At 43.5% G+C, this 27,926-nt stretch overlaps 1 protein-coding gene across 3 annotated transcripts in view; it reads right to left on the bottom strand.

Annotated features, from left to right (window-relative positions):
* The window catches only part of RNASET2 (ribonuclease T2), a 54,898-nt gene that overhangs the window by 20,769 nt on the left and 6,203 nt on the right, over positions 1-27,926 (bottom strand). For all 3 annotated transcript variants that reach the window (XM_019527327.1, XM_019527325.1, XM_019527326.1), the window contains 4 exons: positions 25,702-25,768; positions 17,801-17,856; positions 13,890-13,947; positions 12,586-12,656 (listed from right to left, as the gene is read on the bottom strand). In XM_019527327.1, coding sequence (XP_019382872.1) covers positions 12,586-12,656; positions 13,890-13,947; positions 17,801-17,856; positions 25,702-25,768 — 252 coding nt within the window. The remainder of the gene's footprint in view (positions 1-12,585; positions 12,657-13,889; positions 13,948-17,800; positions 17,857-25,701; positions 25,769-27,926) is intronic.

The raw sequence follows: 27,926 nt of genomic DNA, 5'->3' as shown, positions 1-27,926 counted from the left end.
TTCTGGCCCTTTATAGCAAGGTTTTGAAGTTAAGCCAGGTAATAAAGTATAAAAAAAATCCAGGGTTACTTAAGAATCCTTACCTTTTAGCCTTAAACTAGTTCTTGATGAGCTGGCTATCTGCAGATGAACCATGATGAGTGCTTCTTTGAAATTTAATTTTTAAATCTACCAGTAAGTAAGAATTCCATTTTTCCCTGATAGACTGCCCACTGATTAGAGGCTTTTAAGACTTTAGAATATAGTAAAATTAATATTAAATCTCTTTGCATTTAATATTAAAAATTATGTTATTAATAAACATTTGATGATTTGGTTTCATATGCCTTACCTATACTCACTTATTTGCATTCAATATTAAAATTGCTATTAAATGTATTTAAACAAGGGGCTTTGTTACATGGTAATTTTGAACAGCACCTCGATTGTCCACATGTTAACACCAGAAACTAGTTTTAAGCACTCGTTAAGCAGCACAAAGCTACACCATTCCACGGCAGAATCATCTCTAATCCACGTTACCCAGCTCATGTTACACTAAAGCTAGGGTGGGCAAAGTACAGCCTGTGGGCTCGCCAAGGGATTTTACCCAGCTTGGGGTGGGTCCTTCAGCCCCACCTGGTCTAGGCACAGGGGACAGCCCAACCTGTAGCATGTGTGACCAGTGCCACTGCCTGCTGGCACACAGCCAGGCTGGGGCAGCACTGCAGCCAGACTCACTTCCCCAAAGCAGGCAGGATGTACTCAGTAAAACAGATTTGATGGGGCCAGGGATGGGCAGGGATTGGCATCTGGGAGAAGGACAGGAAGCTGGGGCCAGGACTGTAGGGCAATGACAGCGCAGCACAGTGCTGGGAGCAGATTGTGGCTCTGCTCTGGGCCCCAGCCCCATGCTTTCACTACCCCACAATCCCAGCAGCTGCTCCCTGCCTACCTACAGCCCCATTACATCTATCCAGCTGAGCACACTCCGCCTGTGGGGATCCCAGGCTGATCTCCATGGACCCCCCACCTGCTTGCCCGCTCCAGTAACCTACCACTTAAGGAGGTTTGGTGAGCTGCTGTGAGCAGGGGGAGGCAGAGGGGGTGGGGGAAAACAGGATGGAGAGGCTGACCTGGCCTGCAACAGCACACCAAAACTCCCTAAGTGGCCCTCCATCTGTCCTGTTTGGAAATATGAGACATCCCGGATACTGTCCTCCTCCCCATCCCCCCAAATCAGGGGCACGCTGCAGGAAGAGGTAGAGGCACAGTGGCATGCTGCAGGCAGAGCAGCTGTGGTGACTGCCCAGCTGCCTGCCTGGGGCACTGCACTCCTTCCCTGCACCCAGGACATTCATTTTAATCTATGCCCTGCTCTTGGGACCGACATCTAAAATCTGGGCCTGACCCAGGAAAAACAGAAAGTTACCCAACCTTATTATAAACACCCCACCCACCCCCTCTCCCCTGATGACCCAGATCAGGCTCACTGCCCACCTTCTCCAGCACTCCACATCTCCACTCACTGCCCTCCCTCCCTCCCCCACCTCCTGCTTACTTGTGGCTACCCATGTGGTCTGTCCCAGGGCAGCAGGCAGGGAAGCGTTAACTTGCCAGTCTAGCCACTACCACCACTCCTGCTGCTTGCAGGTTTACCCTTCCCTGCCTGCTCCCCTGGGACAAAGTGAGAGGGGATGGGGAGGGAGCCCTGGGGGCAGAGAGAAGCTCAGAATGGGGGTGGTGGGAAGGAGGGATTCTTACCTTTTAGGCCACCAGGTTCCTTGTGGCCTGAAGTGTGACTATATCAAACTCAAACTAGCACTAACACCAAATCAACATTTGTGTAGCTCACAGTGTAAGGCATAACAAGGGCCCAGTTCTTTTGAGCACCTAATTTGGTGGAACAGGTTCCCCAAGCTTTCCTTGATTCCCAAGAATACCTCTGTGGAGTCAATAATTAGCAGGTCTAGATCAAGAGAGATTTCAAAAGCAATGAAGATGTTCCAAAGCCTTGTATCTACTGTATTATTAAGTCCATCACTATCATAGAAAGGAATGCAAGAAATCCAGTATAGTACTTTTAGGACTAAAATATTCAAAGAGATTGGAAATTCAGTCATAGGTCGAAGCATTGAGTTCTAACACATTAATCAAAAGGATGAAAGTGTTGAGAATCTTTCACAAGGAAATCTTTTCCAAGCTTTTGTGAGTCATCGGTGTTAAAACAGATGTCAGCACAACACAAAATACAAAAAGCTTCTAACAGCTGATCAAAGTCTACTTCCTCTCTCAGATGCCCTACTTTTTGTCCCTTGGCACTTGCATTGCCTCTATGTATCACAAAGCAGCAGAGGAGAGGGAAAGCACTTTTTTTTCCTTTTGCAAGTTGCCTTTGAGTTACTTAGTCACAAGGAAAGCTGAAAAGTAAGGAGACTGAGGTCTGTGCATATTCAGATAGTGTTTATTTTTCTGCAGATATGTTATGACAGATGACATTTAGGAATTTTGGTTTAGTAGAGACTGTTATTTGCATTCACTGTCAGTTACAACCCAAAGAAGGAAACAGTAAACTGAAGCAGCCAAAGCATCTGTGTTAGTCAGAGCTTGCAACAGCGACTATAGGAGGGCCAAGGGGAGCTGGTCATAAGTTCAGGCCCTTGCGACAATTGGGGTATGCTGTCCTCACTGCCAAGAGACCTGAAGCCAGAGAAACAGTGTCTACACTCCACTCCACTGCCTGCCTGCCTTCCCTCTTGTGTTCTCGTGACAGGATATTTAGTAGAATTCACAGATTTGTTGGAATCTGACAGGGCCACACTGTGAGAGCTTCTGCTATGGCCTCAAACTTGTGACCTCTGGGCTGTTAACCCTGTGCCTTAGTGCCCAATCCACCAAACTCCTGCAGATGACAAGTATGTGGGACCCAAGTTTCAGATCCAGTACAACTGCCTGGGGAGTATCCAGGGTTATAATAAAAGCTTCATATGCCATTTCCTAAAGAAAAGCTACCCATTTTCAAAAGAACAGCTATGTGAAAAATGGAGACACACAGAAGTATTGAATTATTTCTAACTGTTCAGTATAGAAATACAACATTTTACCTTCATCTCTTCCACTTGATGCAAACGGAAGGATTTAGGAAGCTATGGAAACTGCAGGTACTAAGATTTCTACTGAAAAAAGAGAAACCAATTTCTTTCTTGTTTGATGATGAAATTGATTCATTCTGTCCTTGTGTGGTTCGAAGCAAGAAAGGCAAGGTCAATTCACTTAAGCCCTAGCTCATGCTTAGGTTGAATACAAGTACAAGACAAGTTCCTTATACTAAGCAGAAATAAACTATCACCACAAACCTCTTCCTTTTCACAGGAAGAGGGTTGGTTTTTTTTTGTTTTGTTTCATTTTTCAAAAAAGCCTTGGTGAAGAACAGTGGGTGCTAGAGGAAGCAGAAGTTTAAATTACATAGACATGTTTATCATTCAAATAAAATGCTTAGCTGACTACCTCTGCTACTAGGGAGAGGTACAGTAATTTGACTGGCATGAACAAATCCTAGGGGTGAAGTCCTGGGAACTGCTGACAGCCTTATAATGTAGCAAAACTGACAACTGGTGTGGTTCAACTACAGATGAAGGAAGGATCTTTCATTTCCTTCAGCACAGCACAGGAACTTTATTCTGCAGTGCTCTACTGGGCAGAAGCACTGATGTACAGGAATGTGTGACAGACTGAGCTGGAGACATGCAAGATTTTCTGGGAGATGTGCACAGATCCACTGGCTTCAAAACAAGCCTGTTGGGCTCAGAATGAAGGAGTTACAAACACTCCCATCTATAGCATTTTATAGAGATTGGCAGCACTGACAGAGAATTAGATGCAGACCAGTTGCTGTAGGCTAGGTCTTAAGATTGTTCCTTACATACAAGTTGAGCCTGGAGGCTCTTATGTTTGGGCCAAACTTGCTTTTCATTAAATTCCCCCTAAAGCAGGTGCCACCTGCCTTTAAGGAGCAATGGGGCTGAATTAAGGCAGCTGGGTCCTAAGGCAGGCTGTTGATTGCAACCCTGACACTCCCACTGTTGCTCCAAGCCACCTTCTGCTGCCCCAACCCAAGTACTGCTGTCACTCTCATGACCCATTACTGTGACCACTGTTGGTGCCACCTGTAGTGGTAATGGTTAACTCCCTTACTAAAGAGTGATGTCATCCACAGGAAGTGGTCAGTGGAACTATTTTGGGTCAGGGATTAGTTGTTACAATGAAGGCTTAATGAAAACAGAGTCTTCCTGCTTCTTCCAAAAACCCAGAGTAACACATGGTGTCACAAGTGGTCAATCCTGCCACCAACAAGAAATCAAACAGGTGATTTCCGAATGACTGATCCGACTCTAGGAGCAGCTGAATCCAGGGCAGAGCAGGGCCAAGCACCTCTACCTGCAGCAGAGTCCAGCACAGCATTGAGGCTGGCTACAGAGACCTTGCAGGCACTCAAAGCTGCACCAAAACAGTTTGATTTCCAATCCCCTGGAACATGTCCTCAATGGATCAGGCATTTTAATCGCTTCAGGGAACTGTCAGGCCTAGACAAGGAGCTGGAAGCTTACTAAGTGGGTACTCTTACCTACTCTATGGGAGATCAGGTGGATGAAATTCTGCTGTCACTGCCTCTTACAGATGCTGGGAAAAAGCAATATACTGCAGTGATAGAAGCATTAACTGATCATTTTCTGGGCAAAAGAAATGCGATTAATGAATGAGCTAGATTCAACATCCATAAACAGGAGCCTTCAGAACCTGCTGACAGATTCATCACATCTTTATATACAATGGCCGAATCCTACCAATATGGGGAGCTTAAGCAGGAGCTAATTAGAGACCGCTGAGCTGTGAGGCTTCGTGATACAGAGCTCTCACAAAGATTACGGTTGGACCCTGATTTACTGCTCCAGAAGGCTATCATGCAGGCTCGCCAATCAGAACTAGTTAAACGGCAACAACGAGAAATCCAGAATGACTCTCAGTCCTGTCAGGCATTAGTTAATATGGATGCAATGCACACTGTTAAGAACCTACAAACAAATACATGGCAAGGCTAACCGGACCTTGTCGTGCATCCACAGGTGCATCTCGAGTAGAGCCAAAGAGGTGATCCTCCCCCTCTATGCGACACTGGTCAGGCCACAGCTGGAGTATTGTGTCCAGTTCTGTGCGCCCCAGTTCAAGAGGGATGTGGACAATATGGAGAGGGTCCAGAGGAGGGCCACCCGCATGATCCAGGGACAACAGGGCAGACTCTACAGTGAGAGACTGCGGGACCTGAACCTATTCAGCCTCCACAAGAGAAGGCTAAGGGGGGACCTGGTGACTGTCTATAGACTCACTAGGGGGGACCAGAGGGGTTTGGGGGAGACGCTGTTTCCCCTAGCGCCCGCTGGCATAACAAGGAGAAATGGGCACAAGCTGTTGGAGAGGAGGTATAGATTGAACATCCGCAAAAACTACTTCACCGTTAGGGCGGCTAGGAGCTGGAACCAACTTCCAAGGGAAGTGGTGCTGGCCCCTACCCTGGGGGTCTTTAAGAAGAGGCTGGATGCCCACCTAGCTGGACTCGTTTGAGTCCCATTTCTCTTTTTGGGGTTTTTGTTGTTCTCCCGCCCTGGCGGGGGGTCGGGCTAGAAGATCTACTAGGTCCCTTCCGACCCTTAATCTATGAATCTATGAATCTATGAACAGGAACAACGAATACAGGAAATGGCCTCCCCAGTGCCCACAGCAGCAAACAAATGGGAAAGGAGGCCAATACCACAGGTGTAGACAAACTCCAGGACCAAGTCGTGCTCAGTGTCCTGCTATGGAAGAGATATGTTGGCGATGCAAAAGGAAAGGTCGCTATACTTCTGTTTGTCACTCTACCACTGGAGAGTATGAAGTCACAACAGGATGCAAAGGATTGCACAGTAATTTCAGTTGAAGTTACAGAGTCTTCATCAGATCCAGGAGTCCTGATGACAGAAACTGAGCTCAACAGATAGCCAATACCATTTAAAATAGACACAGGAGCAGCAGTCTCAGCTATTACTATAGCCCACATAGGGATGGGATTCTCCTTACCCCTACTAAGCAGTTCTGGGGACTAGGAGACACTACCCTCAAAGTACTGGGATCCTTTAATGCAAAGATGACACTGAAGCAGAGATGTATAGACCAGGAAGTTTATGATTGGTAATCTTGCTGTGCCTTTAGGTGGATTTCCAGCTATACAGGCACTGCAACTTGTCCATCAACTAGATGAAATAGCAGACCAGAAATCCTTGGAGCAGTACTACAGAACCAAATACCCATCAATTTTTTCTGGTCTGGGAAAAAATGTCAGGTGAATATCAGATACGCCTAAAAAGCTGATGCCAGTCCATATGCATTAACTACTCCAAGATGGTTACCACTGCCACTAATGGACAAAGTCAAAAAGAGCTAACATGCATGGAAGAAATGGGAGTAATTGCAAAGACTGAAGAACCTACTCATTGGTGTTCTGGGATGGTGGTTGTGCCAAAACCCAATGGTAAGATTAGGATATGTGTTGACCTCACAGCTGAACAAGTATGCATGCAGAGAAAGACATATTCTTAAGGACCGCCAGAGATGGAACTATGACACCCGGCATGGTTCAAGACATGTACCTGCTCTTTCCCCCCAGCAGGAAGTTTGGATCCCAGAGCCAAGGGTCCAAGGTACTGTCCAGGCTATGGCAGATGATACGTCTTGTTCATACTGGGTGGAAACACCTAGTGGTCTTCTCCATAGGAATCGAGAACAAAATCCCACCTGTTCACCTGTTGTCTGGACGCGCCTCAGTTTCACCAAAGAGATTAGACCTGTGAATTAGTCAGGTCTAAACAAATAGACCTACCAATAGTTTTGCTTTGTTTAGGTTCATTTTGTAACTAAGTGCGTATCAAGTTATCCCCTGAGAAAGGGGAATGTAGTAGTAAGGGTTAACTCCATTACTTAAGAGTGGTGTCATCCACAGGAAGCGATCAGTTGACCATTTTGGGTCAGGGTAAATTGTTACAATAAAGGCTTAATGAGAACACAGAGTCTTCCTGCTTCCAAAAACCCAGAATAAAACACCATTCCTCATTGTCAACTCCCATTGCCACTGGCTGGCAGAAGCAATGGATTTGGTGGAAAGAGAAGTGGTGGCTGCAACACAGGGGCATGAGAGAGAGAGAAAGAGAGAGAGGCCTGAGAGCTGCAAGGAGCCTATGGAAAAACTGGAGCATAGTAGCAAACAGAGATGTATAGGCAGAGCGAACATAGGGGTGCCCCACCGTCATCAATGTTAGTGCCTCCATTGCCTGCTCCTACTTAATACCACTGAGCCATGGATGCCAGCTCCTGCTCTAAAGGATTACTACAAACCTGAAAACAATTTTCAACTGAAAGTGTCCCTGAAAATGACACATTCCTTTTTCCTACACTAAGATCTGAGATTCTTAAGCAAAAGGTTTCAGAGTTCCTGTGTTAATTGCATTTCCTGATCCTCCTTTTGTCTCTACTAAACCACTTTGGCCTCAGGACTCTAACTACCACCTGCAATCTGCTCTCTTTAGAATGGGATCTTGAAGATGTCTCCAGTTCAGAGCACTCACTTTAGTACAGTATGTCCAATTCCAATGCCTACAGTTATTCTCCAAGATGAAAACAGACTTAAAATCATACAGCTGAAAGGGAGACCAAGAGTCATCTAGTCCAAGCCCCTGCATGAACAAAAGCTGCTTTATTTCTTAACCATTCTTGTCACATGCTTATCCAGCCTCTTCTCAGAAACTGCAATTGAAGAGTCTACAGCTTCCCTGAGTAGCCTGTCCAACTGTTCTACTGATTTTAGATTAAGCACCCCCACTTCCAAAATTAAATCCAAGTCATCTTTGCCACAGTTTAAATCCATTGCTTCATGCTCTGCCACCTGCAGCAAAGGGGAAAAGTTGTTTTTCCACTCCTTTAAGAAAGCCTTTCCAACACTTGAAAACTGCTATTAGATTTCCCCATTATCTCTTTTTTTCTAGTTCTCTCAGCCTTTCCTTGCATGGCTTGGATTCCAACCCCTTTATCATCTTTGTTGCTCATTACTGAATTCTCTCCAGTTTCTCTACATCTTTCCCAAAACAGTGAGCTGGACACAATATTCCAGCTAAGATCTAACCAGAACTGAGTAATGATACTATTGTCTCATGCATCTTACATACTGATAATGATAGCCCCAAATTGCACTGGCTTTCTTTTTCTTTTCTTTATTTTGACACCACTTCACATTGCTCACTCATGTAGCCTGTGATCCACCAAAACCCCAAATCACCAATGCTGCTGCCTTACTAGTTACCTCCCATTCTGAATTTGTGCATTTGTTTTTTCTTTCCGTTGTCTCAACTCGCACATCTTTGTTCAATTTCATTTTGGCAGCTATAGCCCAGTTCTCGTTTTCAAGACCCTTTTGAGTTCTAACCTTGGCTTCTAAAGGAATCATAACCCCAACTAGTTTTGTGCCACCTACAAACTTGATCAGGAAGCTGTCTACCCCTGCATCCAAGTCATTAATAAAGATGTCAAACAGCACGAGACAGTGGAATTCAACTTGAGACCTCCTATCATTCCAACATTGATCCATGTATACCTCTTTGCTTGCCATCATTCAGCTAACTATGCATCAACCTAGCAACAAATCTATCTAGCCACAATTTCTTCAGTTAACTTAGAAGAATGTCATGTGGGACTATATCAAAAGCCTTACTGAAGTCCAAGTATATAATAATGTCCACTGCACTTCCTTGATCCACTGAACTGATCACACTGTCAAAAAGATAAAGTGCTTTGGAAATTATATGCTGATGATGATTATTGTAAGGGCAAATTGTAAATGCCCTTTCTCCTCCAGGCATTTACAATTTGATTGTTTTATCATTTGCTGCAGTAACTTCCCAAGTACTAAAGTCAGAGGCAGCTTGTGCACACTACAGGGGTTTACTTCAGTTTAATTCTCCCTAAACTGAAGTGGTGGTTTTTCAAAACCCTGCTTCAATTTAGGAAGAATTAAACTGATGTAAACTGCTGTGGCAAGTACACAAGGGTCGGGCCCAATCCTTACCTGCCTCTCTGCAGTGGTGGCGGCGTGGCGAGGTGCCAATGGGCTGAGCAGTCCCTGAGCTGCAGTGGGGGCAGTGCTTCCTCCCCAGTGGCACCAGCACCCCCCAGGCGGCACCCAGCCTGGGTGGTCCCAGGGGGCACTGCAGTCATGAAGGGGAGCACACACCCCTCCCCCCGCAGCTGCAGAAGGAAGCACCAGGTCCCCACACAGCTCAGGCAGGCTTCAGGAGGGGTGGGGGGGGACCCAAAAAACCCAAAAACTGGTGAGCCTGATTCCACGCCCCCCCACCCCAAAGCCTACACTGGCTGCCGCTGGGCTGCCTGCACAGCTCTTGAGCTGCATAGGGCCCAGTGTTTCCCTCCGTGGCTGTTGTACTTTGTTAGGCAGCAAGCTAAAACACCTCGGAGGTGTTTAAGTCATGTAATGCGCAATATGCCACTGACAGTGCAAACAGCAATGCCATTAAAGTGGTGCGAAAGGGCATTTAAGCCACTTTAAAAGCCAATTTTGTGGCATGTACAAAGGCCTAGAGCAACCGGTCTATATTCCCTGAGGTCCTCCTCTCATAAAACAAGTCCTATTTGTTCAGAAAAAAAAGTATTTTAGATAAAAAAACCCTTAATAATACAAATTTTATATGCATGCCCTGCTTACCAGGTGGCCACGTATCTTCTATATGAAGACCAGGGCCTTTCCCAGTCAGTTTCATACTTGTCCATTCTTGGATCAAATGCCTCCATTTCTCTCTCCCCCTGCCCCCTTACCTCCCCCCTCCCCAGCATTAAGGTTGTCAATTGATATAGTTTCAAGTCCTTTTATCTTGTTAGTCCATGAGTCAAGTCAAACCATCTATGCTCTATCCCCAGGAATGGAGACAGAGTGTGAAACTTAAACAAAAATAATTGCTACGTACATCATTGCAAGTGTCCTTTGCTGTATTAATTATACTATCCCCCTCCAGTATCTTTCCATCCTGCAGGAACCATTTCTAATCTTACCCACTAAGCCAGAAATACAATCATGAGTAAACGCATAAAAATGTAGACGTATAAATATTGATTCAACAGTCTTTGAGTGGTCTATAGCATTTGTCATATCAGGAGTTTTAAAATCTAATCTCTTTGTTACTATGCTTACCCTTCATATAAATTATTTCATTTCTTTTAGCTTGCAACAATGAAGATCAATTTAGTCAGCTTTACATTTGTCATACTGCAGTTCTGGGTTTATAACCTGAAGAAAAACTTGTGTAGGAAACATGTATAGAATAAACTAGAATAAAAAGTGTGGAAGGTCTTTACTAAAAGCTTGCATTTACAAAACCTACAATTAGAAGCAATTGTGCGCCCTTAGCAATTCTTGTTATAGTATTGCAAAAAATAGTTTCCACTCTCATATATAGCTATATTCCCAGGATTTTTCAATTTTGCCACACCTGCTATTGGACATGCTATGACTCAGAAACGCTGAATTGGAATCACCAGCATATCTTGATTTTCTCACTTTAGGCTTCTCTACACACACCTCATCTGAAATGCTCCTGTTCCTAAGAGTCTGGGGATCAGAGTACAGAATGTGCCAGTTCTGTGACTCTGCAGGCATCAGGCTCATTTTGAAAGAAAAAGGAAAGGACCAAAAGGACACACACAGTCTATGCCCCCGCCTTTGCCCCCAGAAACTGCCTAGTACCATAAATGGTATTAACCCAGGGGGCCCAACCTTTTCACCCCACAGGCTGGTTGGGCAATGCTAAGTCTTCCTGAAGACTGGATCCGGCTGGAGAGAAGCTATCAGAACACTGAATGAGTCAACTGACTTTTTGGATTGAAGTTTTAGAGTCACAGGTACACTCTGTCACTTTTTCACATTTGTATGAGGAAGTCTGATGCAAGGTAGATTCACACCCTCAAGAAATCCAAAGTCTTCACATAGGCCTTATACATGTAGCTCATCTTGCTTGAAGAGTTACTACATTAACAATGAAGCAAGATAGAAAAGGGCTTTTTTATCATCTTTACCTCGGAGTGAGAAGAGAGGAGATAAGGAAACCATGGTAACCATTTTAATCTACTTCAAATACTAAAGAACTTGCAGAACACCATTCATAATATTATATCTATCCTGTAAACAATACCAGGTCTCACACTGTAGTCCTCCTTTCCAAAACAGACCTCCATTTCACTATGACTATCCTTGGTTCCCAGATGTACAACTTTACATTTAGCTTCATTAACATCCATGATGCTTCTATTAAACCAGCTTACTGCAAGAGCCAGATTCATTTGTGAAACTGAGCAGGTCTCGTTATTTACTGTTCCAGCAAATTGTACTTCACTTATAGCTTTACCAGATCATTAATGAAGATATAAAATAACACTTCACCAAGGACAGATCCCTCTGAAACTCAACTAGAAGACTCTATTAAATAATGATTCCTGCACAGAATTTCTTGCAGAGATCCAGTACTTAGACAATGTTTAAATTGATCCCATATGGATTTTTTCGCTGCAATGTTTGCTTGCTTGCTTTCTTTCTTTCCAAAATCAGGCTTTTGGATAGAACCAAATAAAACACCCTTAAAGAAGTCTAAATGTCTGCAGGTGGTTTTATCAACCAAAACTGAGGTCTTAAAAATATATATTAGTTTGATAAGACCTGAACTCTGCATTTCTCACCCCCAAGCTACAGGTCTTTACATGAGGGCAACCCTTTCCTTTCCTTCCCTCATAAGACATGTGCCAACAATGTTTAACACTGTGCAAGAATGTTAAATAGAGATGCAAAAGGTTCACGCATAACATGATATGCAACATACTTGTTGGGTTCAGATTATCAGAGTGTGACCGTAGTGACTGAGGGCACTTATACATGTGCAGAGAGGCTGCTCCAGCACACTGCAAGTACAACACATTGGAGGAGACTTGATTAATCAAGTCTGCTGGAGCATGTTAATTACTGTGCTCCAGCAGATGCCAGCGTCACCCGTATATCAGCATCCCCCGGGCTGAAAAATGGTGACAGAAGCACTTTAACTAAAGCTGGTTTGACAACCTTTAGTTAAAGCATCCCCACCACCATTTTTCAGTGCAGGGACACTAATATACACGATGGTCTTGGCACATTAATTAAAGCAGCTCTCAAAGTCGCTCTAATTAAAGCGTTCCCCCTACCCCATCTTCCGCAGCACATCTATAAATGCCCTGAGTATCCATACTGGCATAAGCCAGTCTTTTAGAGGAGTGAGGCCTGAGATGATGTTTTAATGCAACTATTAATATTAACATATATATGACTGTAAACATCGATACCATGGATGACTAAGGTATTTGAAAGGTATTTTGTAGAGCTCCAGTTGATATCCAGTGGCTTGCACCAGAGGCTTCTCCATACAGTGGTTATTTAGTATGGTTCGTATTAAAGATATATCCAAGATGCTTTCCCATTTGATTTGAACTTACCAGAAACGGGTGCGATTTAGAGATGAATGAAGTATATCAGGCCAGTATTGTCTCATGTCTGGTAGAAGATCCTAGAAATAATAATAAAACCTTAAAAAGATTACTTCAAATCACAGCCTATCTACCTGTTTACTTCTTGGTAGAGTTGTGCCAGACAACCACAAAAACATGCTGTTAAGAGGCTGAAAGATTCTGTGCCTAGCCTTCTCCCCCAGTAGTTTGACCTGATTCAGTATGACACTTATGTTCAGTCTCCTATACTTAAAGGCTTGAAATTCTCACCTCTCCTCATAAGACATTTGACTAGTGAATAGATTCTTCTGTTCTTTGATTTGGAAGATCATAGGAAAGTAGGGCTGGAAGGGACTTCATGAAGTCGTTTAGCCCAGTCCCCTGCTCAAGGCATCATCTAAACTGATGATGTTAAACTATACCAGACCTAAGACAGACCCCTGGGAAACCCCACTTGATACTCTTCCTAATTAGATATTGAGGGATTGATGAACAGTCGTTGAGCACAATAATCCAACCAATTATGTATCTACCTTACAATACTTTCATCTAGTTTGTATTTCATTAGCTTAGTAGGAGACTGTAGTGTAAGATAGTGTCAAGCTTTGACAAAGTCAAGGTATATCACATCCACTGCTCTCCCCTCATCCACAGAGCCTGTTACTTTATCAAAAAAGGAAATCAATCTGATTAGGCATACACCACAGATCTCTCTCTTCAGCCATCCTTAATTTGCATCCTTTGCACCCATACTTGTGCACCTCACATACACCTCACAACTGCGAAAGGACAGGCAACAGACTCAACAGCTTTTTCTCCACTTCAGGGTTCCCCCAAAGAAAATGGCTTTGAAAGGATGAAACTTGATAGGAATACTGCTAATTGAAGCTACTGGGAAAAATGCAACTGCAGGTGGCCAGTGTCCTCTTATTCTCTGAGCCCGAGGCGTCTCAACTGAGGTACTCATTACACCTTCTTCTTCAGAGGGTGAAAGCACCTCAAAGCCTCTGTCCTTCCAGTTTTTGCTGGAAAAAGCCAGGATACAAATCAAGCCAGTGAGAACACCAGTGTGATCCGGGTGGTGGTGGATGGACAGGGGCTGTTGATCTTCACCAGCACAGCAGACTTCAAAAAGTAGATCTTAGACTAGGAATTTGAACAATGTTAGAATAGGAATTCTAAAAATAATGTCTAGCTCAGATGACAGACTATATCAAAAGCGATATTATATGAGCATCTCAAAAGGTAATTTCATCCAACCCCACTCAATATTCACATTTTAATTTAAATACCTCAATCTCATTCACATTGAAGTGCCATGTTCTGTTACAGTCTTCTCCTTTATCTGGCCTAGGAAAGAAATTAATGAAAATAAATTTTAAAAAACCCTACTACAAAGCAGTGGGTGGAAAAAGTCATGTCACAAGATACTTCAAAGTTACAAGATGATACCATGGAAATCTAACTTTAAAAATGCAATAAACCAATGTCACTTTCCACAAAATTTTAAGGAACAGAAATGAGCTAGTATTCATTACAAATGTATTTTGAGTCAAATTTTATCAGCCCAGGGGTCCTGTGTTACCCTTTTACCTGACTTAAGGTGCTTGTACATGTGACGGGAGTTTCAACCTTAGGGTTGCATTCTATGCTTTCTAAATTGAAGCAATGAGTTTTTTATTGAAACCTCACTGTTCCAATTTCCATTACTGTATATACGTGATTGTCCTGCTGAAGGCAGAAGCGGAGAGGGGCCCAATCCTTTTTTTTTTTTTTTTGGCGAAGCACTCCCGTGGCTAGGAGGCCATTAATTTGTGCCATTAATCTTTCAGCTCGCCCCCTGGTCATAGGAGCAACAGACAGGCTGTGCTGGAAGGATTAGCCCACTTGCCACTTCTACCATCACCACCTTCAGCAGCATCCTACGGCTGGTAGGACACCTAAGGCTGCCTGGTAATGGGCCAGCTTGCCCCTGAGGCAGTGCGGAAAGGAGGCAGGAGGGCAGCTGGGTTGGCTGGTGGCCAGAGAAGGCAACAGGGATGCTGCACAGGGCACCAGAAGCCCAAGTGGGCTTCTAGTGGGCTGGGTCCTGCTCCAGCTTGGAGGTGCCCGATTCAGTGCTTCCCCGAGCCTGCCTAGGCTTCCAATGTCTTTTGCACCATCCCCGTCGCTATCTCCAGTCACCAGCACACCCAGTTTGTGCCTGGAGCAGCACAAGGAGGCGGCTGGGTGTGCTGGTGGCTGGAGAAGGCAGTGGGGAAGGTGCACAGGGTGCTGGAAGCCCAGGCAGGATCAGGGAATCAATGGATCAGACACCTCCAAGCTGGGCAGCACCCGGCCAGCTAGCAGCCTGCCCAGGCTTCCAGCACTTCATGAACTGTCCCCACTGCCTTCTCTGGCCTCCAGCAAACCCAGCCGCCTGCCTGCCGCCTTCCTGCGCTACCCCATGGTCAAGCTCGCCTAGTCCCAGGTGGCCCCAGGCATCCTGCTGGCTCCAGGAACCTACTGAAGGCAGAAGCAGCGAGGGGCCTGGTTCTTTTCCCCCCCCATGGAGCCTGCCCACCTCTCCCACAGCTGGGGGCGAGATGACTAATGCCTGCAATGTGCCAAATTACATTGTTGCAGACTAAACCACATTGGGATGTAGTTTAGCTTGCAACCATGCAAACTCATTTAAAACCCACAAAACTCAGGTACATGTAATGTGTGATGATGCCACTAAGCCACACAAAGGGAATTTTTTGTCATGTGTACATTGTGACATTGTCAAGTGTACAAGCACCCTTAAGCCCTGCAAAAAGAACTTATGGCATGAGAAGGAAATAAAGCATTAGTGATGGCTTTGGCAGGGCAGATTTGTACCTTATAAACCAACTAAATAAGAGATGCAAAAGCATTTATAAGTAGTGGCTTGTTTCATCAGGTGTGTGTCACCAGTCAAATCAATTTCACCCTAACCAAGTCACTTAGCATGAGAGTAGGACTGGGAAACAGTAAGCAAACGTCTTTGAGTTCTAACTGTAATGCTGTTCGCAGTTTTTACATAATTTCCCAACCTCTTGTATTGTTTCTTCCGAGCTCTTATCTTTATGAATTATTTCATGCCTCTACTGTTCATACACAGTATAATCAGTTGTTTTCTTTTAGAGATGTTTTCCCCGAGTTTCTATGAATTTTTGTACCATGTTTAGACTCAAGGCCATAGTCAGTTTTGAGACATTAACAAATACTGTGCACCCAAAACAGCAAGGAAGCTTAACTTCCTCAGTAAGTTTGGAGAGAGAGCTATAAAGAGCTTGTTCTGCACTGACCTGCAGGGATCCTGGTTTTCTGATAAAAAAAAAAAATCCCCAATTTTCAGGTTAAAAAGAGTAACCCGAAATCCACATTTTTCCGTGATTAAAATGAAATGCCACTAATTGATAGAGATGTATTAATGGCGTTTCATTTTGATTATGGAAAGACATGAATTTTGGTTTATCTTTTTTAACCTGAAAATTGGGGATTTTTTTTTAAACCAGAGAAAACCAGGATTCCTGGTGATCTATAACTCACATCACATGTGAGATCATGCATTTGTGTCCACACACTGCTGACCTATTTCTCTCTGGTAGAGCAGGATTCTTATACTGCGATATACCACACAATAAAGAGACAGAGTGGATGAAATATTATATATATATATTTCTTACTGAAATATTTAATCTTATACTCTTGGGGGTTCCAGTAAGATAACAGATTTGACCTGATCCCAGATAGACAAATTCATGCATAAATACAATTCAACCCTGAAAACTCACTATGAGAAACAGCATCTTTTCCCCAGCCAGACCTAACTCATGATCTGTATTTTAGATCAGATGAGTAGACACAAAATAAAAGGTTTTTATCATTACACCTGGTAAATCTTGCAGAATCAACACAGGTATGAGAGAATGATCTAACAATTCAGATGTACCAGATTCCTTTTAAAGGCAACAAAGGAATGTAATGGCTTCACCAAGAACTTAATTTGAAGAACTTGAAATGTAAATGTGCATGTGTCACAGAAAACCTAACAAGACCTTTAATGCTGGAGGAGGAGAGCTCCCCATCTTGGACTACCAGGGTTCAAATCTCCTTTGTATTCAATTTACAGTTGTGTAACACCAGTGACTTCAGTTGAGTTGCTTCTGATTTTAATTAGCACACAACAAAGCCTTCAAAGCCCAGGGTGAATTTGCATGACTGAGTCTTGTCAGACAACACCATTCAATTAGTGGGTTTTTTTTTTTTATTGCATTTGCTTTTTACATTACAACTGCACTTAGAATTTGGAGTTTCCATGGGCAAGATGGAAAAGAGAAAACACCTTAAATTAGTCTGAACTATTTTATAAACCATAGCTTATTAAAAATCCTACTGAAAGCATTTCTATAAAGCTACAATTAGAGTCAGCACTTTGTGGAGAGACACAAGAAACCTTGGTATTGCAATATAAGTTATGGGGCAAATCTGCAGTGAAAGTAGAAATGAAACTTCAGGGCCGCTGTGCTACATACAAAGCTGATGACATTTTTAGTTGGATTCTTAATTCTATTTGAGAGCCTTTTACAGTTGACTGAATCAATATAATTGCCAAGCGTCTTTGTGGAATATATTAGAACGATCATTTTCAAAGTGCTGGCTAGAATCAAATCACTAACCCTTCTAAAACCTCCTCATCCCCACTGGACAGTTTTCAAAAGGGTCATTTGACTCAGAGATATTGAGGAAACCAATGCCAGACCTGGGATTTATATTCACTCCAGCTTCTAGTCTCATGCTCTAGTCACTAGTGCATGGGGTAGCCTTCTGCCCTACTGAGGTCAGAGTTTTGCAACCGACTTCAGTAAGACCAGGGTTTTGCCCCGTGTCTCTTTTAAACTAAAAATCCTTTAGCATGGAAATATTATCATGATCGTTATTTACAGGAATGTAGACTGCATTTACATGGGTACAAATCAACTGACTTTGGGCCTAAGAGACTGAATCTTCTTTCACTTACTCTTACATTGTAGTGACATCATTAATGGAGTTACTTCTGATTCACCCATCCAAGCATGACCAGTTCTTAACCATGAAGTCAATTAAACTGTACCCACTGACATCAGCATGAAATTTAGTCGAACATGACATTCTTACCCAGTTTGAAAGAAAAAAGATAGTTGTTTTAAGTGTTTACCATAATCCATGGATTGTCCAGTACTGTGGGGGATCATCACAGTCATTCATATTCATCTGAGGAAAACAAGAATCCAAAATATTTGCCAGATATATTTAGTCAGAAGTCAAATGAGTTAATTGGATGTCATGCCAAGGGTAAACAAAAACATTCTAAATACACAGCACAAATGTATTAAGGAGGAAAGGCCAGATTCTCAGCTGGTGTAAATCAGGGTAGCTCTATTCAGTTAAAATCAAGTCACAAATTTTTACACCTCATGAGAATCTAGCCTGCAGTTCCCAGTAGTTTCCCACTTAGGCGATCAGCAGACCTTTCCCATGAGGTAAGAGTTGTCAAAATAAGAGAGAACTTAATTCTGTGAGATGCCATCAGCACTGTTAGTTAATCCAACAACAGTTCGTACGTGTCAATGGGCAATGCTAGTATTGTGTTACAAAAGAAAGAGGTAGAAACATATGCTGAAGACTGCAGTACCATATAGGCTGCCTAATCCAAGTTGACATTCAGTCTATACCTCCTATAATGTTTAACAGAGAGAACCACACCAGCATTCATAACCCAAATAATTATCTGTCCAAAATACTAGTCACTGTCCACTAATAAGTGGACAGTGCAACAGATGAAGAAACTCTCCATGAGCTCAGTTAATATTTTGGATGCCAATCTTGCAAACCCTTCTTGATACAAGTAGTTCCATTTTTTTCATTTAACTGTGTACGGCATGTTTTAGGATTATGGCATGTTTTAACCCTCTCCAAAATGGTAGTTCAAACCCTTGATCACAGAAGGAAAAGCATAATGTTCTATGCATACATATGGATTGTAGCATAGATTGCATGCTCCTGGTCACTAATCAAATTCAGTGCTCACACACCAAAATGTTCTTTTTGTACTTTCCCTATGATGCTTGACAGATGAACATCAAATAGCTTAATGCAAAAAAAAAAAAAAAAAATTACGCATCTAAAACTCGCTTTCTTTTTAATCTCCATGTTCCACTGCCTGCCTTAATTACGGTGCGATGCACTGTGTCAAGCTTCTGTTCAGATACTGCAGAAGAGCAGAAAAACATGAGGACCCTAAATTAATTGCCTAGGCTACCATAGCTGTATGGTGTACATAAAAGCTGGAAGTTATATGAATCTCTCCTGTTTTCTACCACTTTGCGCCCTTTCTGCTCTTACCACCTACATAGTCCAGTGAACAGAAAACAATTAAACCCAGTGTCAGTTTATTCCTGACAGAAATTTACCTAAACACTGCAAAGACAAACAAAATTGTTCATGAAAGACAAGATTTACAAAATCAAAAACTCTTCAGATGGCCAAGCCAAAAAATAGTCAGTTATAACTAACCAGGAAATAGCATCTTCCCTTGAGTTACAGTTAACTAGCTCAGGGTATTTCTCCACTGAAGAGTTAACTTAGGGATGGGCAATTATTTGAGCCCATGGGCCACATAGGGAGTTCTGGTTCAGCCCCCCACCCTACTCCTGCAACAGCTCACCAAAACTCCCTAAGTGGTTCTGCTCCCCTGGCAGCCAGGATGTGAACATGGACAGACGGGGAGCAGCATTCAGGAGCAAGATGGGCAGGTGGGGCAGGGAAGACCCTGGGATCTTGAGGTGGTGACAGCATGGGGCCAGGGCCCAGGGAAGGCGCACAATCCATTGCACACATGTCCCTGCAATGGATGCTGGTTCCATAGGCAGGGGCATGGAGGGAGCAGACCACAGCTCTGGCCTGGACCCACACTGTTACCACCCCATGATCCTGGGGTCTCCATGGAGACTGCCTGGGACCCAAGTGGGCAGGGTGCATGACCAGGTGGATAGGATGGGGCCACAAGTGGGCAGGGAGCGGCCTCTGGGGCCAGGCCCTGAAGCACGGGGTGGTGACAGCATGGGCTGGGGCACAGCTGCAATCCACTCCCCACCTACCCTTGCCTGCAGAACCCACGTACACGCATCAGAAACTCAATCTACCTTGCAGTATTATCAACCATATTTTGCCATCTTCAAATTACTAGTGATGTTGCACAATGTTGCTTTCCAAAATTAATTTCAAATCAGCACTATCAAGGTAGTCAAACACACATTTAGCAAAGTGGATCACTGTCAGATTCACTAAATCTTGATCAACGAGGAACAAATTCACCTTTATGATATACACGGGCAGTTCCTTTTGACATGAAAAGGGGGTGCAAATGTGTGTCTCGAGGCAGACATTGGCTTAAAATGTAGTTTGTAGTTAGCTAAATTTAAGGAGGATCTGGCTTGCCTATTTTTAAAACTGTTTATCAATAAAATCATACAGTTCAGATCCAATTTGGTCTAAAAATAACATAATTCCTACCATACCAGTGAAAATGAAATGCCAGTACAAGCCACTGAAGGATCCTTACAGTACCGTTCCTCTTGAAAGGCAGAATACTCTATTGTTAAAACACCATTCTAGGACTAAATCTACTACAGATACAGCAATGTCTTAGTTTCTCTCATCCTCAGTCCTGTCTGTAAAATGCAGGATATAGTATTACCCTGTCTCAGGGACACACTTGCTGCTTTACAGACGTGAAAAAACTCATAGCTCTAATTTAAACTCATAGCACCCCTGCACCAAGCGCAACACATGCCCATAAGAAGCATTGAGTTAGTTTGACCTGGCTCACCCAACGTCTCTATAGATCAGGTGTTTCAACAGGACTTTTTGGCAATTTTATCTAATAGCTGAATGGGATGGGAAGGGATTGGGGGGGGGTAAATCAAGGTCCGCCCCCCCCATGGTGAGGGAGGGAATGGGGCTAGGGCAGGGACAGGGGCTGCCCAGCCGGGGCAGGGCAGAGCACAGGACGGAGCTGCAGGCAGCTTATCTGGAGGCACAGAGAGGGGGGCAGCTCCTGATGCTACACACACCCCTGGGGAAGGCATGGGGGGCAGGGCTACGGCAGGTTACCCGTTGTGGGCTCGGGGCCAGGGGCTGCACTGGCCTCTTCATGGCAGGGGAACTGGGCCAGGGCAGGTGGCAGCAGTGCTGGGACCAGGTCTATAGGGGGGGCTATCATGAATTTTGGAGTGGCTGTAGCCTCCCCATAGCCCTCCCTCCCGACACCGCCACTGCCCGTCCTGAACACAGCTCAAGCCCAGCCCTCCCCTAACCAGGAAGAGGCGCCAGTGGGTAGCCTACCCTCACTCTACGCATGAATCTAGGGGGCACATACCCCCCATTACTCCCTGAGAGTACGCACAGCACAGGGAACTCCCCCTACCACCCCTCGCAGCCCCTGTATGAGCCGCCTGAAGCTCCTTCCCATGCCCTGCCTTGGCTAGGCAGCACCTGCCCTGCCTCATTCCCTCCCTCACTGTGGGGGCCTTGATCTGCCCCCCGCCTCCCACATGCCCTTTTCCACCCACAGACTTACCTATTGGATGCTGCTCTCCAAGCCACTGGGCTGCATATCAGCAATCAGATAGGTATTGGCCAACATGGCTGGTTAATAATCAGCCATCGGTATCGGTCCAAAAAAATCTTTAGCGGTACACCCCTACTGACAAATGGGTCCTCCTTCTCTTAGGTTTACCACATTCCCAAAGAACAGCAGAAATGCTCCAAACTTGCCATCAAAATGGGACAGTTCTCCAGAAATAATTAGCTATACTAACAGTGAGCAATACTTAAAATAGACATTCTAGCTTCATATTCTCCATGAATTAAAAAGTTCAATGATAAAAGCCTCCCTTTTCCTTCATCTTCACTTTGCTCCAAATGAGAATATCCATCTTTAAATATTATAAAGCCCTGTAACTTTTAGTTGAATTAGGATGCCTTCTTTGTGGGAAAGAATATTTCTTTCCTCTATGGAATTTAATTGAACAAATCCTATGTCCCATTTAATTGAAGAACTCAAACAACATATAGAGCCATAATGAACCCTTCTGATCTTAACCTATCAATACAGATCCTAAACTTGTCCTCTCTAATTTAATCAAGTAAAGGTGAGTTCATACTCAAAAGGTTACCACACAATGTATTAAAACACGCAAGTAAATAATAGTGTGTTTCTAGCATTTTGCACTCTCTTTGGTGACACAAAAGGAAATCTGACATGGCATTTATTCTGAAAACCCTTGAATAAAAATTCTGTTTCTACACATCTTTTCTACACATATAATTACCCACAAGAGACAAGAATTAAGATGAAGGTCACCCACTTCTGCACCCAGAGTTCAACCCACCTTAAAGAATCCTGAGTAAAACAGAATTCCTCTCTCTCTCTCACACGTACACAATGTCAAAACATGTAAACAATGAATATCACATCAAAGCACTATGCAGGTACGAATAATAGAACATACTTTGAGGTTTCCTTCATTACCTTTAAGTCATTGAGTAGTTTTAGAAGGCAAGTTAGTAATGATATTTTCTTCCTTAAAGCAACATGGAAAAGGTAAGAAAAAGACAGAAGAAACAGATTTTCTTGCATGTTGGAAGATAGTGTACTTAAAAATACAGCTGATATCTAGAAATACAGATCCAGAATTCGTTGAATTATCAACAAAAAGCTATCAGTAAGTTTTGAAGACACGGAAGATGGTACTGAAATTAAGATTCTTTTAACCACTCACTGCACTGAAATTCTGTAAGGAAATCTCCTAACACAATTCTTGATTCAGTGTTCAAACACATCTGTAATATTTCAGTGTTCACACACATCTGTAACCATCTTGATTCCTCTCACCCCCATGGGACATGGGCAACCAGTGTAGACGTGTGCTAATAAAAATATGTATTTGTGCATTTGATTTTTCCTCCTTTTTGCTCCAGCACACTGAGGCAGCGTGTTGGGGCAGCAGGGCCACGGAGCAGCTATTGAGATATCCTGGCGGGTGCTAAAGCATCACTATGAAGGACCCAGCCTCCGGTTGCTTCAGTGGGCCTTCCTGCACCACGTTTTTTCTGTGGGGTTTTTTTTTTTTTTTTGATACCGGGATTTCCCGGTATCAATTTTGGAGTTCATACTGGAAATATGCAGCGCGGGAAACATTTTTTCATTCTAAGCATGCCTCTTGCCATGTCTCAAACTGCTCAAACTCTTTATTGATGGACACTACATTAGCCTTCTTCCAGTTTTCTGGAACCTCACCTGACTTCCACCAGTTCTCAAGCATCAAAACCAACAGCTCGGGAATTAAATCATAGAACTGAGTGTTCCAGGGACTCATGAACACCATCAGTGTGGCACATGCTGGCCCCAGAGAAATGCACACAAGCATCCTTGCTGGTGAACTTCTGGTTTGAATCAGTCTGAGAGCATGGAGTGGTCTTGGACCTGTTGTGGCTGGAATATGCCAACATCTCAGTGTAAACAAACACAAGGACAGCCCACATTAGGCTCAGATGATATGAAAAAAACATCTAGCTTACATAAGTTCTTTAATATGGAATCAATGCTGAGTTCCTATGCTATCCCGGATACTACCTTTGCTTGTTATTTACAGTTGATTTTTTTATTTTGGAAAAAATTGAAGTAAAGTCATTGAATATTTCAGTCTCCTCCCACATAATCTGTCATTAGCTTTTCCTGAATCAGCAAGGGTCAGATTTTTTACTTGCTCTTCCTCCCACTTCTAACACATTTTATATAAGGCTGTTTTGGTACCATTTTCATGTTCTTTGCCAGCCATGTATTGCTTTATGCCTTGGCCTTGCCTTGCTGACTTTCTCCCTATGTTTGTATGAACTCTTAATCTCACCTGTAGCAACACAGCCAAGTGCCTCTGTTTTGCACAATTCCTTTTTTGCATCTAGTTTGTCACTTATCCACTTAAGAAAATGTTTGTCAGGACACTGTTTTGGGATTGCTTTAGTCCAAGTGCCCAGCCTGACACCGGATATTCATAAGTGATGTCCACCAACAACTGCAATTTAAATCCGTACAACCTACGAGGACCAGCACACTGATATAAGCTAAAATGCTTTAAGGTGAGCACTCAGAGTCAAAGGTCATCTCCAACTCCACACTTTATAATACTGTGGAGTACAGCTCTTACTTCACTTACAATGGTTTAGTATTATATTTACTTGCATTACACTATTGCTACTTTTCTTCCTCTTTGATTCTTGCATCAGGATTGAGAAGCCTAAAAGGCTGCCCATAAACAAGAAAGCACATTTGAAAAGCTATAGTTACACAGCTATAAATATAAGCATCTCAAACAGGTTCTTTCTGTTGCAAATATATAGCAGAGGTAGCTGCCCTAAGCCCAGTCTTCTTTATTAACCACAGGGTCATATAACCCTGCCTCACCAATCTGATGAAAATGTCAAACTTAAGTGTCTTTTGAAATCTGTAATTAAAAAAAAACCAAAAAACCTTTGGTTTGTCTCATACCTACATATTTACCCACTCACCCACAAAGGGCACATCCCCATAAGTGCACACGTGAGTTTCCCTGGAGACAATGAGCAGCAGCACGTAACACCGTGTGCTGCTATTGTCCCTAGGGAATGCCCCAGGCCCCGCCCTGGCAAATGGTGAGTGGGGTAGGGGAGGCTGGGCCCAACCTGAGCTGGCCCCAGAAGCCTTAGCGAGGGTCCTAGGGGCCTCCTGGGGCTGCAGTGGCAGCAGTCCAGGCATGTGGAGCCTGGCCATCAGCCAAAGCATGGCTCTTGCCAGCCAAGCTCTGGTTTCAGGCACTGCATGCTTTAGCCATGTGCACCACCTTGCCTTTTTTTTTTAAAGCCTTTTAAGACACCAGGATTTCCTGATATCTAAGTTTTGGCTTTGTGCTAAAAGTTTGCAGCACAGAGAAACTTTTCACATATGCTGTATGCGTTTTGCAGTGCCTAAAAAGCCTTTGAGGCTCCACAAAGTGCACACTCCAGCTCATCTAGATGCACTGAAACATTTTAATTCACAGGAATTGGGTTATGCACCTGCATAAGAGACAAAGGAATGTACATATCTTTGCTGACTACTTGCCAGATGTAGCTGGAAAAAAAAAAAAAAAAAAAAAAAAAAAAAAAATCAGTGATCTGATGGCTGGCAGTACTCCAGGGTTACTACCAAAATATCCCTGTGTTAGCTGCTGATTTTTTCTCTCAGTTGAATCTATATTTAATGGCTCAGCATCAAGATTCTGGAGCCAGGTTTGCAAAACTGTATCAAAATGATAGACAGTTATTTAGATCAGGGGGTCAGCAGTTGTTTTTGGCCAAGTGCCAAAAACACCCTCAAGCTCAACTTGTAAGATGTTGGTGTGTGAGAGGCAGATGGTGGACAAGCTGTGAAGCACGATCGTTGTTGTGGTAGCACAGCTCCAGCCCCTTCCCTGCTGTCTGACCAGAGGCATGCATGCACCTGCCACCAGCAGCGAGCCAGGCTGGGGTTCCGCAGACCCGAGTATAGAGGCTTACAGCCTCTTGGAAGGGGCTGGGGCTGCACGGCCACAAAAAGGATTGCACCCTTTGTGGCTTCCTCGCTGTCCACCCCGACACACACTTACCAAGCAATATGCCTGTGCATACCATGCTCTGGTACGTGTGCCAGGGGTTGCCTACCCCTGATTTAGATCAATTGGCTTCAGTGAGACCATTCATGTAAGTAACTGCTCATAAATTTAAATAAGTTTCAGCCTGAATCTTACACTGTGAGGCAGGACTGCCTATTACAGACATAATATTGTATGTGCAACATTCTTTAATGAAGCTCTAGATCTAGTGAGACCTGTCAAGCGACCAACATTAACCAATATCTTTATTAAGTGAGTACTACAAGGCAACTAAAATGAAACAGGTAATTGACTCTGCTACGATAACATGTTCCTCTTATTTTCAGATATATACTGCATTATATACTCAACTTCACGTATAATTATGAATCCTACTCCCCTCCCTCACCTTGCATACGGTCACTGGCCAATGATGAACAAGGATCAACTTGTCCCAAGTATGTGGGTGGCAGTCACTGGAAAATAAGATGACATATTTATTTTCCTTTGAAATAAAAATACTTTAAGTAATTCAATACATGAATTTTAATTGGTTTTTATGTAACTCTTTCTATTGGAACAGAGCCAAAGGACCCCAAACAGACGGTAGTCCCACTGTAATAAGCTGTGCACAAAAAAAAGTTTTGATCATTTCTAATGTTTCCCTATTGCTAACAAACATTCTGCTACAGCAGCCACTCTCTCTACACATTTTCTTTGTCTATATAACTACATGTTTTTAGACAAGCACCATCTTACCTTTGATAGCAATAAGAAAAAAATCCAGGATAAAGTTCTCCTAAAGTTGCTTTAAGTGTATAATTCAAAAAAGGGTGTATAGTGTTCTTGAAATTTCAAGTGCTCTCCTAAAATAAGTATTGTGATCCAGCAGGAGCTGTGCAAATGGGAGTGTAATGCAACCAAACAACAGATCTGACCTGGTGACCAACCCCAGGACTCAGAGAATGACAACTACTCTTCAAGGCTTACAATTTAGGTGAAAATGAGGAAAGACAAAAAACAAGGGGAGAAAGACAACTAGATAGCTTCAGATGATAGCAGCAAAAAGCATTAAGAAAAGAGGGCTGTCATGAGTAGGTTACTTATTAAAATGCAGGTGAAATCCTTGCAAAATCCAGTTTGCTCAAGCCAACAAAATGACTACAGAATTGACAGCATAAATCACTATTCACAACAGCTAATTTGTTGTGCATTCTTTGTTAGTGAATGGAAAAAAAGCTAAGGGAATTAACTCCTTGAGAAGTTTAATTTTTGCTTCAAATAGGAAAAACAAGCACATGCAGGTATATTTGTGATGTGAGGTGTCATGAAGTTAACTCATTCTGAAACCATCTTTAGGTTTTGTTTTTTCCAGTATTAGTTAGCCACATTTTACCTGCTAAAACAGTCATGGGGTTGGGGGAGGGAGCACATGTGCACACACATGTATGTTCATGTTTTGTTTTATTTCATACTCAGACATCTGTGGAACAAGTCAGACATAGTCACAAGAAAAATATTAACGTTTCTCCTGCTCAGATTTCTAACTGCTTGTGTATTACACTTGTTCTTCATTATCTGATCCTGTGCAACATTTGAGATAGCTCCTTGTGCTAGGCAAGTCCTAAGCATAAAAAGAAGAGCAAAAGACTCTCTCTCTGGACTTAAAATTGCAGAAGTTTCACCACCAAAGTCATTGTTACAAAACTGAAGGTTATTTCTTCACATGCTTCCCTTAGAGACCAAAGCAAACTTTATTAACCATGGTCCTAAGACTGCTCACATGTATTCCCCGTCAGTGCAATTACTAGAATTTGAAATCATTAATTAAAACATTTAACCATCTGGTCTCACAGACGTGTCAACCCTCCCTTTCAATTCGAAAACTTAACCAACATGAACCCACCCAGTGCTATTTTCCATGGATACGTGTACTTGTAAAGCTTGTAGTGTGCTACTTTGCACTGGATAAAGGAATGATAGCCAGAAATTCAATTTCTGCATTTAAGTGCTACTGTGAGAACCATTCATAGACTTCATAGACATTAGGGCTCTGTGGTCAAACTAAAAGGGAATTTACTGGGAAGTTGAGAAGTAGATATTCAAAAAACACAGAAGACATATAAGCATTCATCTTCCATTCATTTTCCATGTGATAGACACTTAACTACCACTAATGCATCTTAAAAGTCCTGTTCCCTTCTCCCCAGGCCCAAATACATATTGGCATTATACATATACTAGCCAATTGCCCATCAAAAATGATGGGGGGCAGGAGAGTGGGCAGGGACTGAGCCCCATGCCCCCCCAGCCGAGCCCACTCCCCCTTTACCTCCTGCTGCTTGGGGAGAAGCTGGCCTGCCACAGCTGGGGGAGCAGCGAGTCTGGGCCAACCCAGTGGTGGTGGGGGAACAGGAGAAGCAGGCTTCGGGCCCTTGCAGAGGGGGGAGGGCGAAGAGTAGGCCCGGGCCCAAGTGGAGGAGAAGACTTGCTCGTCCCCACCCCCAGCTACTATCACACTGGGCTGGGCCCACCGCTCCCCCTGACTGCTGTGGTGGGCCTGCTTCCCCCCCGGCTCGGACTCAGTTGTCTTCCCCTCCTCGTCAGGCCTGGGACCATTCCTCCCCTCCCCCC

The sequence above is a fragment of the Gavialis gangeticus genome, unplaced genomic scaffold, assembly GCF_001723915.1.
Source record: "Gavialis gangeticus isolate Ggan-Ray unplaced genomic scaffold, GavGan_comp1, whole genome shotgun sequence".
NCBI lineage: Eukaryota > Metazoa > Chordata > Crocodylia > Gavialidae > Gavialis > Gavialis gangeticus.
This window is presented reverse-complemented; position numbering and strand designations above follow the sequence as displayed.